At 37.0% G+C, this 19,450-nt stretch overlaps 4 protein-coding genes and 1 long non-coding RNA gene across 5 annotated transcripts; 4 read left to right on the top strand and 1 right to left on the bottom strand.

The window, feature by feature from the left end:
• The first annotated feature begins 205 nt into the window (after positions 1-205).
• On the top strand, positions 206-14,924 carry LOC129431899 (putative C-type lectin domain family 20 member A). The gene is made up of 6 exons (XM_055190023.2): positions 206-323; positions 418-463; positions 2,381-2,758; positions 7,007-7,360; positions 12,187-12,275; positions 13,136-14,924. The coding sequence occupies exons 2-6, from the start codon at positions 430-432 to the stop codon at positions 13,259-13,261; spliced, it is 981 nt and encodes a 326-aa protein (XP_055045998.2). The 5' UTR covers positions 206-323; positions 418-429; the 3' UTR covers positions 13,262-14,924.
• LOC129431980 (uncharacterized) lies at positions 2,394-16,122 on the bottom strand. Its single transcript, XR_008639958.2, has 3 exons — positions 15,999-16,122; positions 15,491-15,616; positions 2,394-2,526 (listed from the first exon to the last, which is right to left on the bottom strand). It is a non-coding gene; the product is annotated as an uncharacterized lncRNA (long non-coding RNA).
• Positions 16,123-16,254: 132 nt separating this feature from the next.
• On the top strand, positions 16,255-16,714 carry LOC129431934 (histone H2A-like). The gene has a single exon (XM_055190056.2). It carries the CDS (start codon positions 16,282-16,284, stop codon positions 16,666-16,668), a length of 387 nt encoding a protein of 128 aa, XP_055046031.1. The 5' UTR covers positions 16,255-16,281; the 3' UTR covers positions 16,669-16,714.
• A 605-nt stretch (positions 16,715-17,319) lies between these two features.
• Positions 17,320-17,805, top strand: LOC129431964 (histone H4). The gene has a single exon (XM_055190086.2). It carries the CDS (start codon positions 17,449-17,451, stop codon positions 17,758-17,760), a length of 312 nt encoding a protein of 103 aa, XP_055046061.2. The 5' UTR covers positions 17,320-17,448; the 3' UTR covers positions 17,761-17,805.
• A 554-nt stretch (positions 17,806-18,359) lies between these two features.
• On the top strand, positions 18,360-18,800 carry LOC129431952 (histone H2B-like). Its single transcript, XM_055190075.2, has one exon. It carries the CDS (start codon positions 18,379-18,381, stop codon positions 18,751-18,753), a length of 375 nt encoding a protein of 124 aa, XP_055046050.1. The 5' UTR covers positions 18,360-18,378; the 3' UTR covers positions 18,754-18,800.
• The last annotated feature ends 650 nt before the right edge of the window (positions 18,801-19,450 follow it).

Here is a 19,450-nt window from a genome sequence, read left to right as displayed (position 1 = left end):
AAATGAAGCCGCTCCCCCTAAAATTGTTTTCTTTTTTTAAGAATTTTTACAAATCCAATTCACGCAAGTAAAGGGGTGAATGATATGAATTCCAGTATTTGTGTCTTTAATCTTTAACAGAAATCTTTAGATGTGTATTTGTGCTTTCTGGATTTAAAAGCTGTTATTTGAATGCAAAGCCTCATTGCTAACAAAATCTGAATTGTCTCCGTATCTCCAGACTGAAACATGTTTTGCATAAAGTCGTATAGGAAATAAAAGTCAATATGTTGAGACTGAAGAAACAAAGACCGCTTGATGTTCAGTCGTGACTGTTGATTCAGGTAAACATGAAGATTTTCTTGTTATTATTGACTTGTGTAAGCTCAGTCATTGTGTTCATATGTGTTTGTCATGATGTTGTCTTCACTGTTTCAGATCGATTATATCATGGAAAGTTTGATTCATCTGCTGCTGTTCTTAGGTCAGTGTTGTTAGATTAATGCTGGTTGAAAGGTTTGTGTTATTTGACTATATTGTGTCTCATGATATTTAACATTGTTTTATTTGAAGATGTATATAAATAAACTAATATAAGTAAAAGTGTAAGAATGCACACAAAAAGAAAATATAATATTCATTATTTTTAATAAATTTAAACATATAGGCACTATTATATTAATCTATATTTGGTTACGATACTTCTGCAACAAAGGGCAGCACTTCATAGGTGAAAATAAACACCATTTCCCCCAAGTTCCCCCTTTTCCCCCCCAATAATAAGGAATGTAGGTATTTTTAATATAAATATATATAGACCTGAATCTTGAATGTTTTGGTCTCCAGGCACGGTTCTAGGATTTCATTCTTGTGGGGCTTAGCCCTTAGGACCAGTATTATAATATTACTGTACTAATATATTAAATTTCATCTTAAGTCAAAAATAAAACAATTACACCGTTGTAGTAATGATGACCAAAACTCTTAAACAGCTATAAAGGTATAAAAGTTATTCATTACCATTATGTATTTATTATTACGTAAAAATGTATGTATACTATATGTAAAAGTTTACTGTAGCAGGCATAGCCCAATTCAAAAACTAACATCAACCTGTACTGATTCTAAATATGACAAATATGAAATATATCATACAGGACTCCTTAAGTACTTGATAGGAACATTAAAAACTTATGTTTTTAAAGCAACATAAGTGTAAGTAAATAATGTAATGATGTTTATTTTAGGTGCTAATAACCTTTATCATGATTATTAAACTGCTAAATTAACTTTATTCATCATATCTTATCTGTCTCTCTCTTTCTCAATCGGTTTGCTCTTTTTTTACCATTAAAATAACATTATATATCCATTTCTAAAGGCAAACATCACTGGATGGTTCTTATTGTCTAGCTGATTTGTGTTTTCTATATACAAAATGGATTGCACTGGGTTATGCCAGGTGTGTGTGTGTGTGTGTGTGTGTGTGTGTGTGTGTACCTGGTAATTATCACCAATTGTCCCCACAAAGATAGGAATACCAGTGTTTTTGTGACCTTGTGGGGACATTTTGATGTCCCCATGAGGAAACAAGCTTATAAATCAAACAGAATGATGTATCTTGAAAATGTGAAGTAGAAGAAAGGTTTCTGTGATGGTTGGGGTTAGGGAATTGGGTAGGTTAGGGGAATATAATATATATAGTTTGTACAGTATTAAATGCATTACGTCTATGGAATGTCCCCATAAAACATGGAAACCAGAAAACATGTGTGCATGTGCGTGTGTGTGTGTGTCTCTAGTGATGGCGGTGTTTACAGACACTTTGTGAGGTCAAACTCAGGAATTATGAATGGATGGCAAATTTCTCAATGGCACATTAAAAAACTGTATTTTTATCGCGGTAAACTGAAAAGGATTTGTTTTATTTGCAAAGCATGGGCAAGTAATCTTTACTGTTGATCTCCCCAATGTTCAAGACGTGGTTACGGCCATGGTATCAAACAGTGGCAAAAAAGCAAAATATGCAAACGGGATTTGTACTGCTCGTTTAAAGGCGGAGTCCACGATGTTTGAAAAACGCGTTGGAAAAGGAGACAGGCCGACTACCAAAACACACTTATAGCCAATCAAATCAAATCAAATGCAGGGTTGCGTATGTGTGGGGCGGGTCTATCAACAGAAGGTCCAGATTCTATTGGGGTAGGGGCGTGTTTGTTTAGGTGATTTCAAATATCAACATTGGCTTTCAAACATCATGGACTCCGCCTTTAATGTCTTCAGGCTGTAATCAGTTCATGATGCTGTGTTGTTGTACGAACTCTAGATGGAAGTGTATAAACATTAAAGCTGGTCCTCAATTCAACACATCTCGGTTTCTTTCTATCTTTCCTCTCCACAGGACTTTGTCTGTTCACCCAGACCATCTCATGTCATTATGGGTATATTATGATCCAGAAGATGAAGTCCTGGTATGATGCACAAGCTTACTGCAGACAGAATCACATTGATCTGGCCACTGTTCAAAGCAATGAAAACTGGACACGTCTACAAGAAATAGTACAATACAATAAAATGAGTTCACTTGCCTGGACTGGACTGTACAATGACATTAATAGCTGGCGGTGGTCTTATCAAGATGAGAACGTTACATACTCTTACTGGTTTATTGGAGAACCTAACAATCTGGATGGAAAACAGCAATGCGTTATGTTATCAAGTCTTTTGGCATGGCAAGATAGGCAATGCATGACGCTATTTCCCTTTATTTGCTTCAATGGTAAGAAATGTTACAAACACAACCCAATAATGTAAATATTCTGAGTAGTGTATGCATTTATTAAACACAAATGAATAAAATATTTTGTATATTGATCAGGCTAAACTTTATAAAGGAGAGAAATCTCTTGTCGCAGTTGCATTATTAGTAGGGATGTAACGATTCAACCGTGTGTCCCATTAAAAATGCCTGTCTGAAATCGATTCTGAATCGCAAGGCTGCGATTCTTTGTTTAATGCACAGCTTGTGCGTATACTACGGCATTTGGTCAGTAGGAAGTCCTTATCAATCTAAAATCATAACGAGTTGGAGTCGTTTATAACATGCATTTTAAAAAGCAACACTCGTTAAACCAAATCATTTAAAATATTCTTTATTATCATGAAAATACCTGAAACAATTAGAAGAACATTGATATAAATATTCCTGTAGACATTTCCTGGAATAGCGTTTGTAATGATACTTCTTCTGTGGCACAAAGGGAGTTTCTGAACAGGAGCGCCCCCTGGCGTTTGGATGTGCCTGGATTTCACAGTAATTCATTCAAATTCATTCATTGAGAAAACGCGCATTTGCACGGTTAATCGTTACACCCCCAATTATTAGGTTAACCAAGATTGATTCAAGTTGAATAAACAAATCCTTTATAACAGTTTATACAAAGTCAGTTCATGTGAAGTGAATTATTGAAGTTATTTAAAGGGTACCTTGACTATTAAAAAATATGTAAACATACAATCAAACATAGACCGTAAAAAAAAATGGACAACGCAATGTCGCCTGCCTCCATTGTAATGAATTGAAGCCAAAAATGTCAGATCATGGTCACCGCCATGTTATGTAAAAAACTTCAGTTTGGAGCCAAGGCATGCGCAGAAGGAATCGTCCGTGGAGCCAGAGGCGCAGCCGGGGTATAAAACTTCCGCCCAAACGCTCGCATGCCCAATTCAACCACGCCAATCATAACGACACACCCCGTTTCTATAGCATCAAATTACTAGCTAAAACGTAACTTATCACAAAAATGAACAATTGAACATATATCAGCGTGATAACAACTACCTGAAAGGACAAAAACCATCTTTCGGAAACTTTTATTGGAAGTGTAAATATTTTTTTAATTTAGAGCAGAGTCCCATTCGTTTGAATGGAGAGGGCGGAGTTTATAACTTGTACTGCAGCCAGCCACCAGGGGGCGATCAAAGAGCCAGAGGCTTCACTTTTTTAAGACTTCGGATTGCGTCATTTTGCTGACGCTATGGGGGGGACTCCTGTTTACTCCGCGATTGAAGCCTATTGGTTAACGTCTGTAGAAAATACAGACCAATGACGTTTGAGCCCGCGTGGGGCGTGGCACACGTCCCTATATAAGCCCGGGGAAATACGTCAAGAGCTCATTACTTTTCTCCTTCAGCGCGAACCTTCTCGCTGCTCCGAAGAAGAAGCCCTTACTCGCCGTCGATCTGAGCACTGCAGAAATCTTACGCCGCCGACGGCCACGCTGCATCCGCTCTCCACACGATGGTGGTGCTGCAAGTATACAAGGCAAAACTCCTCCGTGATATGGACGAGGCAGGCCTGGACCCGTCAACCTTTAAAGACTTGCGCAGCGCGACTGACTTGGCCCTCCACGCTACTAAAGCTCTTGACGTATTTCCCCGGGGTTATGCGAGTAACCTAAACGATCCTGTGAAGGACTTTTGGCAGAGATCAGATGCAGAGCGATCATCAAAACTTACAGGACATACAGCTGTTTGGCCTAGGGCAGTTCTTCCCAATCCTGGTCCTTGAGCACCCCCTCCCAAAAAGTTTTAAATGTCACCTTATTTAAAGCAACACTATGTCGTTTTTTTACCTTTAAATAATGTCTCTAAAATTATTTCAGTGATAGAACAACTTTTAACTGGACAAATTGTACTGTTGCTGTAACCTGAGCAGCCTCTTAGCTGCTACAAGCACACTCTGAAAGTGGTGGTGGAGGGTAGGAAACACAGCCCCGCCCCTCCCCCTGCCAGCATAAGAGTGTCTGATACAAGGCACTGTTGCGCTTTTCAACCACATGGGGGAGCTGTAGGTCATTTTTACATGGAAACTAAATAGTGTTGCTTTAAAACATCTGATTCAACTTATCAGCCTCCTTCCAAAATGGTAATCATGTCTCCCTAACAAGCTGATGAGTTAAAGCAGGTGTGTTAAAGATGGAGACATCTAAAACTTTTTGGGAGGAGGTGCTTAAGGTCCAGGATTGGGAAGCACTGGCCTAGGGCGATACTTCCGTGTTTTTATAACTTGCAGAAGAGCCACCTGGTGGAGAATAGCAGAAACCATAACATGTGCTGAGTCCCAATTCGCCTACTTATACTACGACCTAAAAGTATGTACTGTTTTTGTGAGGAAAACATACATACTTTTGAGTGTGTAGCAAAAGAGTATGCACGTTCTGGGACATACTTCGATGACGTCATGCAATTTGAACGAAAACGTGGTTGCTTAGTTACACACACCACGACTGTTACATTTCATTCATTGTTATAACTTATGTCCAATATCATTTTATTTACTATTCCCATCTTTTTTCTCATCGTTTTTGAAAAGCACGGAAGGAAGGGGGAGGAGTTAGCTACGCTCCGTTTGTTTGAAAACAGTTCAAACATCAACAAAAAGTGACATCTCACAGATTCGCTTAGAGCGCCTTTAATGATCTGTAAGAACGGGGCTTTAGTAGTGCTTTTTTGACATTTGGATATAAATTGTTTCAATACTACAATATATGGTGTAAAAACGTCTGAGTGCTGCCCTCTTCAGGTTGAACGGTGGCTACTGCAGTTGAATTCTCGTATTGAATGTTGGGTCCAAAAAATGCCTCGTGACGTAACCACGTTCAAGGTCACCACGTCCTTGTTACGATCTCACCACACACTTAGTTCTTCCCCTCTATCTCCGGTGGGAACTGCCCACTTTTCTTGCATTTTTCAAATATTGCCAGTGGGTGGAGTCAGGCTCTGAACAGGGGTTAATGCTGCGTTCCAGGCAGGCTTTTAAACCCGTGAGTTACGACTTCAAAACCACGACTCACGACCCTATGCGTTCCAGGCAGCCTGTAACTCGTGTTTTTACAACCTTCTACCGGTGAAAGTGCACTGGAACGGCAGTCAAACCCGTGACTTCCCACCCGTGAACTCATACTAGATCGATGTACTCCCAGTTTAGAGTCGTGAGTCGTGGTTTTGAACTCGTAAGTTACGGGTTACCGGTTGCCTGGAACGCAGCATTAGTTATGCTTTAAAGACAAAGGCTGCATCCAGAACTGCCTACTTGCATAATATATAATATGCGGAAAGTAGTAGGCGAGTAGTACGTCCAAATTCATAGTATTCCAAAAAACAGTAGGCTAAAAAGTAGCCGGAAGACCTACTACTTTTGGTAAGTCCCGAAGTGTTCATTCAATGGACACTTTGCTATCCCATGATCCCCTAGGAGAGGAGTTATCCAACGAAGAAGACTGAGGGGTGTTGTTTTATTCAAAAAAGCCTGAAAGTGGTAAAGCAGCTCTATTCACATGCAAATACATATATTAAACAACTGTGCCTTGTATTTAAATTGCGTTCAATTTAACGACTAACTTGTTGTTATGACAACTTACGTCAAATTTATTCATACAATTTACAACCTACTGTTTTAACGCTTCATGAGTAGGTAATTCAACTAATTGAGTACCTAGTGTCACAGTATGAGATTTCAGATGCAGCCACAAAAAATTTCCTGTGTTTTTCGAGTTACTACCCTGCAATATTTTAATCTCAATAGAAATTCACCATTTGCAATTTCACTACCTCTGGTGTTGCGTACGGAGCATGCCAAAACTCAATTAAAATTGCAATTCCCTTTTTATTTGCGTTTCCAATGCCTGAACATAAAACTGTCAATCAATGTTGGGGGTGGGATTAGGGCGTGTCACTCACAGCCAACCACACTACCTGCGCTAAAACACATACAAGGTGGAGCACAATAATAGCCACAATGATAATGCAGAAAGAAATGTTATGTACATTCAATTATATAGTACCTTAGTTATGTTCCAACAACAATATATTAAAAGAATCTGAGTACATACGACTGGTCCAGACTAGCAATCATCTAAGAATTCACACAATACTAATCCTAATCAGACCTTGGGAGCGATGTATCTACATAATAAAAGTTACACAGTGTAAAAATGTAATGTAATTCTTTTTCATCTTTTTATAGAAACTCAAACAGGATCAAACAGGTTTGTTTTAATCAACAAAATGAAGACCTGGCCTGAAGCTCAGATCTACTGCAGACAACAGTACACAGACCTGGCAACCATACGGACTCAAGCTGAGAGTGACCTGCTGACAACAATGATGATAACACGTTTGATCGCTGAAGTATGGATTGGTCTGTTTAGGGACTCGTGGAAGTGGTCAGATGGATCAAATGTCTCCACATCCTCCATTAACTGGGAACCTGGAGACCCTAACAGTGGCGGGGAGAACGAACCTTGTGGTGCTGCAGATGCCAGGGGTCTATTAGTAGATGAACTTTGTGCAACAACCTTTCCTTTCATCTGCATGGATAGTAAGTTTAGGTTTTTATAATATATGTTAATGACATTCAAAACTACGTGTAACAACACAAAGAAAGAAAGATTCGTCTCAGACTTTATTCTTTTTAAACTCAACTCTTGATTACATAATGTTGCAGAAATAAATAAAAAAATAATCGATGGCTGTCATTATTAATAATAGATTTGAAAAGAAAAATACTGCACTGCTGAAGATACTGAAAAAACTTGGTTCCCTTGTTAGAATCACTTTAATTATACTCAAGTAAATGCCCTCACAACAGATAAAGCGAAATAAAACAAAGGGGCTGATTACACCTTGAATTAAGATGTGTTTTTGTCGATCTGATCACAAGTGAACGACGGTAAACAGGTGTAAACGAGGTGTAAAACGTTTTGTGTTCATCCACTGGTCAAATGTGTTTGAACAGCCACAAGAGACCCCCTATACTTTACCCATTTATCTAATGTGATGTACTGAGCACACAGTGCCAGCGCTATCTTTGATTGATTATAGCTTTTATTGATAAAACTAAAGCGGCTGCTCTCCTCGTCTTTCATTAGTTTCATTTTGTGAGTGTGTGAAAGTTGCGTCAGCTTATTTTATTATTGCTTTGAAATATCTGAGAAATCTCTTACATATAAATTGGCGGACATAATACTGGTTTCCGTCAATTTAAACCCGTCATTTCTCCCAGTCGCGTTTAAATGAAAGCAGAGGGACTCACCCACAGACCAAAGTGGACAAAAGAGATAGACATTGCCTAGCCGATGCTCGACCAACGACCACCGGCTGAACCAGTTTAATCCGCTTACCCGCTTTCTATCCCTACCATATCTATATCTATCTATATATATGTACATATATATATATATATATATATATATATATATATATATATATATATATATATATATATATATATATATATATATATATATATATATATATATATATATATATATATATATACACATATTAATCTCTCCCAAGGGTTTTTGTCCTTCTAGGATTTTTCCCACCGGGTTTTTTTCCTAGGGGGTTTTTAGTCCCAGGGAGAGTCAGCCAACTTTGGCTTAGCTTATCACTTGACTGTATATGTAAGACTATTATTACGCTTGCTTGTACGGTTTAACCATAGCCGCTATGTTCTACTGCTTATACTATCTATTGATTTTCTGTGTTCTCCTTTACATCTACTCATGTAAAGCTGCTTTGCAACAATTAACATTTGTGAAAAGCGCTATATAAATAAAATTGAATTGAATTGAATAGATTTAAATACCTGCTGTAATGGGAATGTGTCTCTCTTGTCAACTTTTGATCAGATCAAAGAAAACCTTCTTAATATCAAGTATAACCAGCCTAATTGACAAATGGTCCTTTCACACTGAACACGAGATGATTGAGAGTCTAGTTAAGGACATCCCACAGACAAAGTCAATTAAGAAGATGAAATTAAACAGATTGAATGAAGTAAATTGGGATCACTGACTGTTAAACAGCAGAAGCTAACTTAATCGTTATGTTTCACAATTCTATGCGTGTTTGTGTGTGCGAGGAACATGCTTGGTCGAACCTGGTCAAGTTCGAAAAAAAATGACGACCAAGAAAGTGGCTGGAGCACCAATTTAGTTTTAAGTTCTATTTTCAGTTCATAAACCTCACAAAGACACTTTATATTTCAAACTGAACTTCATCATGCTGCCTATGAAGGCTGTCCGGATGTGTTTCCCTGAACTCATCCTTCCATAGTCATTGCCTCATGAGGCAGCCAGGCAACGAATCAGCGAATTTGACCAGAAGTAGGGAATCCTTACTTCCTGTTGCACTACTATGATTGCCACTTATTAATATAATAATGGACAGAAAGCTGCTTGTTTTTTCCCAAACATTATTTTTTTTTTGTCAAAAATAACAATAGCAGATATTGTCCGTTTAGGTGTTATTGGAAAGGATGGAGTAAGTTACAAATTCTTTTTTAGCATTTTTTATTATCAGATATATGTTAGACAGCTGAACATTTCAAATAAAAGAACGAGACATTAACTATTAATTTGCATCTGCTACCGTTTATTATAATGACAAATCCAAAGTGTGCACATTTGGAGAAATATTTACACATTTTACTTCTTATTTCTTTAGACTGAATAATTTTTTATTTTCTAATTCCAATTCCAAAGTATGCGATCTGATGATCTTAACGCGGTGTGTGGCTTTGTTTTATTCCTTAGTTGCTTGCATGCATTGCTTTACTTGCTTGTGTTGCATTTAAATGCACATTTGATTTGCTTTCCAGCACTGGATTTAGCGCATTTAAAGAGAAGAGTAAACAGCATTTATTATAATTGCTAAGCACTTAACGGAGAATGAAGTCTGCATACATCAATAGCCTGATGTCTTATTATATTGCGTAAGTTACTTTGCTTTTTAAATTTTATGTGGAGCAACTTAAATCACTACAGATGGTGTACCGATCACCAGGTGGTAAGACGTGTTTGTTATGTACAGAACGCAGTAAATTTATTTAAACTGTTGCTAAATAAAAAATAAGATTTATTTCTCTGTCTAGTTTTGTTTTTACCTGAGGTAGAGGTTCGCTGTTGTGCATGCAAGCGCAGTCGGAACATTTTTAATCATAGTGTACCTACAGTAAATGCAGTTATTTTAAAGGATAATTCCGGTATTTAACACTTTGAGTCTCATTTCTGATTTGTTTTGGATGAACTACAGTGATGGACACAGAAATTTTGACAATGGGTCGTGTCTTGAGTTTTTGACTCGTTTAGAGGCGTCTCTTGACTGCTTCAGAGTGGAGGTCGGTGGCCATGCGCAAACGCGTCGTTGGAACGGCGCTTGACGGTCATTTTCGGGGCTGTGCTGCTCACCGAGTGGTTCGTGGTGTTCGTTGATGATTAAAAACAAGTTGTGTAGCGAAATACAGTTTCTGTCGTGTTTTATTTGGTATTTTGTAAAATTCCATTGACTTCTCTGGAAGACTTATTGCTCGCTGATATATCACTCCGCCGCCGGGAAACAGAAAAGGGACTGTTTACATGTGGTTGTAGTTTTTCGCTCGGTTTCTCTCAGAATAAATTTTTCCCATATTTGTAGGGCTGGACCAGAATATTCGTTCCGTGGGTTGACATTCGAATTTCAGATTTGAGATTCGAATATATATATATATATTACAGCGTTAATGCAGAGCTTTTGCCAAGCAGGAAGTGCGCTTCACGCTCCCGCTCTATAGGTGGCGCAGAGAGACCAACATCCATAGCCAACAGCCACCAAACGCACACCAGTGGAAGAGATCGCCTCAAACGGAAAATACGCTTCCTGCTTTGACATTCACGCTAATAACGTTGTAAATAACGTTCAGTTTCTTGTAAAAACTGATTGATTTGCTTCACAAGACGTCAATATGTCACACAGAGTTATGGGGGATTACTGTTGTATTGGATATATATGTTTAGCTCTTAAAGTGTGCGGATCTGTTGACTTGCATGACGGAGCACTGGGGTTTCTGCAAAATATCTTCTTTATTGTTCTGCTGATGAAAAAAACATATTGGATGGTGTAAGTGTTATAAATAAACTTGATTTTGAAAGTATGCTACCGTTTTATTACAGTTTGTTGGACTATGTTCATTCATGCTTCAGACTCAAATATAGAGCGGAAGTATATACGCGGTTGTGAGGTATCTGAAAAAAAATAGTTCCACTATAGCAAATAACACGGATTGACATCATACATTGCGCCAATATATTTGTTTTTAATCATCAACGAACACCACGAACCACTCGGTGAGTAGTACAGTTTTGAAAATGAATGTTAAGTGTTGTTTTAATGACATGTTTGTGCATGTCCATTGACTTCCATTCTGAAGCAGTCAAGAGACGCTTCTAAATGAGTCGAAAAGTCAAGACACGACCAATTGTCAAAATTTCTGTGTCCATCACTGTAGTTCATCCAAAACAAACCAGAAATGAGACTCAAAGTGTTAAATACCGGAATTATCCTTTAAGGTAGAGTGTTATGTGAGCTAAAGAAAGTGATGCCAAGACATTTATATATTTTACAGCTATATAATGAATTATAATGACCCTTCTTATATTATGTAATTTTGATGTAAATAGTACAAAAACTGGACACAAGCAAATCAAATGTGCATTTAAAGGCAACACACAAGTAAGTAAAGCAATGCATGCAAGCAATCGAGGAATAAAACAAAGCCACACACCGGGTTAAGATCATCAGATCGCATACTTTGGAATTGGAAAGAAAATAATTATTCAGTCTAAAGATATAAGAAGTAAAATGTGTAAATATTTCTCCAAATGTGCTCACTTTGAACTAAGACTAGCATTGCAATAAACAGGAGCAGACACGAATTAATAGGTATGTCTCATTATTTGCTTTGAAATGTCCAGCTGTCTAACATATATCTGATCATAAAAAATGCCCAAAAAAAGAATGTGTAACATTATTCCATCTTTTCCAACTAACACCTAAATGGACAATATCTACTTTTTTTGGCAAGTAAATTCATGTTTAGGAGAAAACAAGCAGCTGTCAGTCCATTATTATATTAAAAAGCAATCGTAGTAGTGCAACAGGAAGTAAGTATTTCCTAATATTGTGAAATAGGCCTATTCAGCCAATCACTGGCCTGCTCCTTCTATGGAGCTTCACCCCCATATAGCCCTTATGTTAATCCAACCCATAGCATTCTACATTCTCATTAAAGTCAAATTATCAATAGATTTGTGTAACTTGTTTATTGTTATTCTCTATACATTTTCAGTAGCCAACAATTAATTTAACTTTTGTTGTTTTTAGCGGTGTCAAAAAAACAGATTTTGAAGGTTGAGGTGAAATCTGGCAACAATCTGAATGACCCTGCAGTGTTGGATAGCATCTTACAGTTGGTAAGTCATATCCATTATTATTATGCTGCACCATCCTCAACACACACACACACACATTGTTTGAACACTGATTTTTGTTTAACCAAAAAAAGTATGAACTGCTGAATTAAATTGGGAGAAACAGTAAAGGAATATAAATTATTTAAATTTTATTATTCAAACATTTTATGACTCTGGAACTGAAAACTTACTTTTTAGATGCTGCAAAATAAATACACTCATTTTCAGAAACTGAATAGTCAGTTATCCTGCATGCTTGATAGGAGATATAATTTAATTATTTATTTGCCTAAATTTTTATCAACTCAAATTTACAAGTCATTTCAACTACACTGTAAAAAATACATTGCTACCTTAAATGTTTTTTTGAATCAACTCAGACTTACAAGTCATTTCAACTTACTATTATTTATCTTGACTAGAGATGAGTTGTTATAACTACATGTGAGTTGTTACAACTTATAAAATTAAGTTGACTTTTCTCAACTATATTTTATAAGTTGTGACAACTCATCTCAGTTGACATGACTTGTAAATCTAAGTTGATTTAACAAACAATTTTAGGGCAGCAAAGTATTTTTTACAGTGTATTTTTTATTTTGACTAGAGGTGAGATTTTACAACTGATAAAATGAGATTGACATATATATTTTTTTTTAAATAAATAACAACTCATCTCGTCAAGATAATTAATAGTAAGTTAAAATAACTAAATAAAAAGAGATTTTTTTCAGTCTCACAGTCGTGTAAAAATACCTCAATTTACTCATTTTGTTTTTGTAGTGTTGTTTATCTAGACAGATATAATTTCTTTGTCTAATAGCAGAATTCAGTAATTTAGGATTGATTTTATTATTCAGATAAAGCAGAAACTGGAGGATCATGGGATGGAGAACACAGAATTGACATGGAGACTGCAACCAGATGGAAATGTTTTCTCACCAAAGGATAATCCAGATAGCAAGAAACCAATAAAACCATGTTAAATCAATGTTCACGTGTCAACATGAACCGGCAAATGTTAAAATGTCATTACAATGTTAATGGCAGTCAGTTTAACACAAATTAAACTAAAATGACACAGCTTAACATCAACTGCAGAACAAGATCATCACAGTAATCTCTCAAGATCTCACAAGATGAGGATTAAACGACTCCACAAACAACAATTTATAGTAAATAAAAATGTAGCTGAAAAATGAAGATAGTGCTGGAGAAAAAGCAGAGAGTGATGGGTTATGTAAGAGACCCCTACGATAACTAAGGAAGCTTGTTATTATTATTTGACATACAGGTGACTTCCAGTATAATACATTTGACACTGTTTGCTGGCATAAATCTGGGCATATGCTGTGAGTTCAGCATCGTTTTGGGTAAATACCACTCCTCACAAAGTGAATCGCATGCAATGTAAAACCCTAACAACCAGATCATGAGCTTTGGCGTGACTTGACAACTACTACTAACCATGTGCAACATCCTCACAAGGGCTGTCAAAACTATTCATATCTGATCGCTGGTCAGAGGTTAATCTGTTGCCATATTGTTTCCCCCTTGTACACAAAGAAGAAATTCGTCCTGACTCAAAATAAAGTAAATTGAGAACCATTGCACAGTTTATACCCGACTAAACAAAAACAACAAAAAAGTGAACTGATTCAAGTTGAGTCCTTTTAGGAATATAGATGCATTCATTAAATGTCACTTTTATCTTTGTGCTTTCAGCTTTCATCAAATTTTACATTTTACTTCAACATCTCAACAAAGTGATGATTTGGATGTTAAGAATTGTGAATGTGATGCAGAGGAAAGGAAACCTTATAACAGTTAGCACATCTCTGAAGTTTGCCATATAGTTATGACCTTTAACCCTTTCAAATAATTAATACATACACAGTATATCAAGTACAACTGTGGCTGTGTTGCAGTGAACTGGTCAACTTTGACTTTTGCTATCAAATCTAAACTTTAATTAAAAAACAATCTATATTTGAAGAGTTCAGTTGCAAAACGAGATAAATCTGTTTTTTTTTATTTTTCAGAAATCTTGTTTTTTTGGTTGTGCATTCCAATTAATATCAATTCAACTGTAGTTGGTTTGTTTTGATTTAAACCTTCATAACTTAAAAAATATAGCTAAGTAGCACCATAAAACTAAATAATAACATGATAACATAATAATAAACATGTTTTGACAAAAACGGATTTATCTCGTTTTGCAACGAAACTCTTTATTTTTTCAGTATATACATATTTAACAATTGCAGGTTATATTTGGTAGGTTTACTTTATTTTAAGAGTTTAGTTAATAATTAATAGTAGCAGATATTGTGTATTTAAGCACTTAAACGAATAGTCAATTTTCTTAAAAAAAAAAATCCAGATAATTTACTCACCACCATGTCATCCAAAATGTTGATGTCTTTCCTTGTTCAGTCGAGAAGAAATTATGATGGTTTTTTTTAGGAAAACATTCTAGGATTTTTTTTATTTTAATGGACTTTAATGGACCCCAACACAGTTTTTTATGGAGTTTCAAAGGACTCTAAACGATCCCAAACAAGGCATAAGGGTCTTATCTAGCAAAAAGATTGTTATTTTGGTAAGAAAAATAAAAAATATGCACTTTTAAACCACAACTTCTCGTTTTCCTCCAGTCCTGTGACTTAGAAAATTTACTAATCCTTTAACAACTTTGATTTGTTTGGTGGAGAAACTATGGAAATATTTGTGCTAAAAATAAATAAATATTTTAAAGAATTCATATTGCCTGAAATATTATTTTTTATTCAGTATTATTTATTTGTCACTTTTATTCTGTGTTATTCAGATGGCTATAAATTTAGTTTAGCAGAAACTGATATAGAAATCTTGTTAAATGTGACAGAATAGTTACTAACAGGGCAAGGTGGGCTTGTTTACTGTAATAAAAAAAACTATGAGCACGATCATGCTGTGAGAAGATAAACATTACAGAAAAATAACTGTATATACTCTTATGATGTTTGAGAGTAAGTTTAGGTACTGCAGTTCAAACATTTCAGTGTATTTCTTTAGCACCGATTTACTGTTTAGTGTTTCATAACATCTGTTTGCAGAAGGTTTGCCCAATCTCCCACAAACATAGTGCAAAAAATTATTTCAGTTTGGATGTTGTGCTGAGTACCAACACTAATAAATAAACACCTACAGCTGCTATCAGAAGAACAGCTAACCTGCTTTTATAACAGCGTCAGGTGCTGTCGGTGTGGGTTGAAGGCTGGATGTACTTTTCATTACGGACAGTGTAGGATCTGACATTTCTCCATATATTATTGCCGATTGCTCATCATTGTTCCTGTCTGTTAAAGTAAGAGCAGAACAATGTGAGTTAAAAACAGTCTGTATTTTAAACTTTAGATGAATGTGAGAGCCACTCATGGTATTGTAGGCCTACCCTGCTGAAAAAAAAAAACAATAAAACCATTACAGAAAATTCTAATGATTTCCATTAAAAAACCAATAGGAACCATTAGCTTTTACCATTAAACCACTACACTGTGTTTTGGGCCATATTCCATTAGAACCAATACAATTCCCAATAAAACCAATATAATTTCTGTGATGGTTTTATTGTTTTTTTTTTTCAGCTTTGTGGCTTATTTCTTGTAATAGTCAAAGTATCAGTACAATGAAGTTGTTTTTATTAGTTATTATGATGAATCTGTTTGAATAAATGCGTACCTGTATTTACAAAGAATTGTCTGCAGTTAATTTTCTCGAAGCTTCATCGAACTTCATATCATTTTTATTTCGTTAAGGAACACGCGGGGGACGACAGCTGTAGTATGAGGAAGACAGATTGAGGGGGTGGAGTTGAAGTTTGGAGGGAAGTTGACTGATTGGTTTACAGGTTTAACAAAATCCAACCAATAGGCGACTGACAGACGGGTTTAAATGCGAGAGGCTCCAATTGCAGTACTTACATTTCTCGTCTGAGTTTGTGTTTGTGTAGATCAGATCTAAAATGAGCGGCAGAGGTAAAACCGGCGGTAAGGCGAGAGCGAAGGCCAAGACTCGCTCATCCAGAGCTGGGTTGCAGTTCCCCGTCGGCCGTGTTCACAGACTTCTCCGTAAAGGCAACTATGCTGAGCGTGTCGGTGCCGGTGCTCCCGTCTATCTGGCCGCAGTGCTCGAGTATCTGACCGCTGAGATCTTGGAGTTGGCCGGAAACGCCGCTCGTGACAACAAGAAGACTCGCATCATTCCCCGTCATCTGCAACTGGCGGTGCGCAATGACGAGGAGCTGAACAAACTTCTGGGCGGTGTGACCATCGCTCAGGGCGGCGTGCTGCCCAACATCCAGGCTGTGCTGTTGCCCAAGAAGACCGAGAAGCCCGCCAAGACCAAATAAGCGAACACAAGTTCACTTAAACACAAAGGCTCTTTTAAGAGCCACCCACTCGATCCATAAAAGAGCCAACTTGAATGATAATGTAGTTTTTTACGGATATGAAGGTTTGAAAATAATGCGTGCGTTTCTTGGTTGCTACACTTTAATTTGATAAGCTTTGAGCAGTTTGCTTTCTGATGTAGTATGGTGCATTGCTCCAACAGGATTTAAAGTTGTCAACATCAGCTAGATACAACACAAGTCCATCTAGATTATACGTTAAAATCAATCAGAATCTAACGACTCAACTTCTGTGATGCGCTTTAAGTTACTTAACTAAATTTTTCTCAACCAGTGTAACATTATCCTTCTAAAAAAAAACAATAGACACCATCACAGAAATTCTATTGGTTTTATTGGAAATGTTATTGGTTCTAATGGAATATGCGCGAAACACTAAAGTATAGTGGGTTTAGTGGTAAAAGCTAATGGTTCCTATTGTTTTTTTTTTTAATGGAAACCATTCGAATTTTCTGTAATGTTTTCTACTGCGCAGTATCGCTGATGTCATGTATTTATGTCACATACTGATGTCAATAGTATATATATTTATGCGTTTGTTTTTGGAAGTCGCATGAATCAAAAGCTTTTGGAAGGAAGGTCTGCGAGGTAAAGTAAACACGTGACGTGCTTCTAGCGCCGCCTTTGCCTGTGTGTTCCTACTAGGTCCTGTAGGCAAGTGTAAAAGTTTTTACTGTCGTTCCTGTAGTCATTACACGAAGTGTTAACGCTTAGTTCATCATGTCTGGAAGAGGCAAAGGCGGTAAAGGACTCGGAAAAGGAGGCGCCAAGCGTCATCGTAAGGTTCTGCGTGATAACATTCAGGGTATCACCAAACCCGCCATCCGTCGTCTCGCTCGTCGTGGTGGTGTCAAGCGTATCTCCGGTCTTATCTACGAGGAGACTCGCGGTGTGTTGAAAGTGTTTCTGGAGAATGTTATCCGTGACGCCGTCACCTACACCGAGCACGCCAAGAGAAAGACCGTCACCGCTATGGATGTCGTGTACGCGCTTAAGAGACAGGGACGCACACTGTACGGTTTCGGAGTTTAAACGATTAAAGGAAAAACAAAACCCAACGGCTCTTCTAAGAGCCACCCACATTATCACACAGAGAGCTGAACGTTCAAAACTTAATTATGTACTGTAATAGTGTTTATTCACACACATAATTAAACGAATGAAAACATGGTCTGTTTAATAAAAATAAACAATAACCACTGAATACTATAGGTTCATGTGCATCTCGGGCACGTGAAATGGATAATCTCTGTTCATTTTTAGAATAAAATGGACTTCATTTCGTTATGAATTCGTGTTCTTGAAGCACCGTGCTGAAAAAAGCATTGTGCTCAAACAAACTGATAAGAAACTGTTTGTGTGTGTGATAATTTCCTCGCGTAAAGGTTAATGTAAATCCACAGAAAAAGAGCGGGAAATTATAACAAAGAAAACTGAATCTCTTGGGGGAGGGGCGTTTTCAAACATCAGACTGCTGGAAAACCTCTTTCATTGGCTCTTTTTCTGACACGTAAACTATGAGCTAATCAATGGAACCAATCAGAGCACGCGCCCAGGGTCTCTGTTAATTTGCATGTTAGTGTGAATAAATACCCCTGCACTCTTACCCCAAACTATACATCGTTGAGATCTTTCTGAAGAAGCGTCATCATGCCTGAACCAGCAAAGCCCGCGCCCAAGAAGGGTTCAAAGAAAGCCGTCACTAAGAGCGCCGCCAAGAGTGGAAAGAAGCGCAAGAGGTCCAGGAAGGAGAGCTACGCCATCTACGTGTACAAAGTCCTGAAGCAGGTTCATCCCGACACCGGCATTTCTTCAAAGGCGATGGGCATCATGAACTCTTTCGTTAACGACATCTTTGAGCGCATCGCCGGTGAGTCTTCTCGTCTCGCTCACTACAACAAGCGCTCCACCATCACCTCGAGAGAGATCCAGACCGCCGTGCGTCTCCTGCTGCCCGGTGAACTCGCCAAACACGCCGTGTCTGAGGGAACAAAGGCCGTCACCAAATACACGAGCTCCAAGTAAAGCCGAAAGTACCCAATCTGAACCCAAAGGCTCTTTTAAGAGCCACCCACACTTTCCAGAAAAGAGATTCCGATATTGGTGTGTAATATTACTGCGGTATTGTGAAAAATGAATTGCTAAATTCTTTCAATATTGATTCAAGAGAACTGTTGTCTTTGGCATAAAAAATTAAACTATTTAACATTTACGCGAGACTATAAGTGTTTGTAGTTGGTCCTATTATAAGTCTCAATTACATAAGCTTTGTTTTGTATTTGGGTGTATTTGGTTTTTTGCTTATTGTATTGTGCTTAAAGATTATATCAACATTTTAAACCTTGTTTCTTGTGACATTTGAAATAAAATCTCTTCAGGAATCATCCAGACAGCATAACCTGCAGGTCAAACCCCATATGGCAAAAAATGTATATATATTTGTATATGCATTGGAAGAAGTATGAACTATGTATGTTACAAACGTGTACACATAACTGGTTTGAAAATATTAAAATTAAATATATTTTTCACTGCAAAAATATACTACTTGTATACATTTAATACAAAACTTATATTTTGGCCAGCAATTTTGGGTTGTAAATTTAGAAATATATTTCAAAATGTATTTCGGGGGAACAAATACGTGTTAATTATATGAAGGTTCAAACAATTACATATATTTTTAAATATATATTTAATTAAGCTTTGCTTTCTACAAAAT

This window comes from Misgurnus anguillicaudatus, chromosome 1, assembly GCF_027580225.2.
Source record: "Misgurnus anguillicaudatus chromosome 1, ASM2758022v2, whole genome shotgun sequence".
NCBI lineage: Eukaryota > Metazoa > Chordata > Actinopteri > Cypriniformes > Cobitidae > Misgurnus > Misgurnus anguillicaudatus.
The sequence above is the reverse complement of the archived record's forward strand: the minus strand, read 5'-3'. Positions and strand labels throughout refer to the sequence as shown.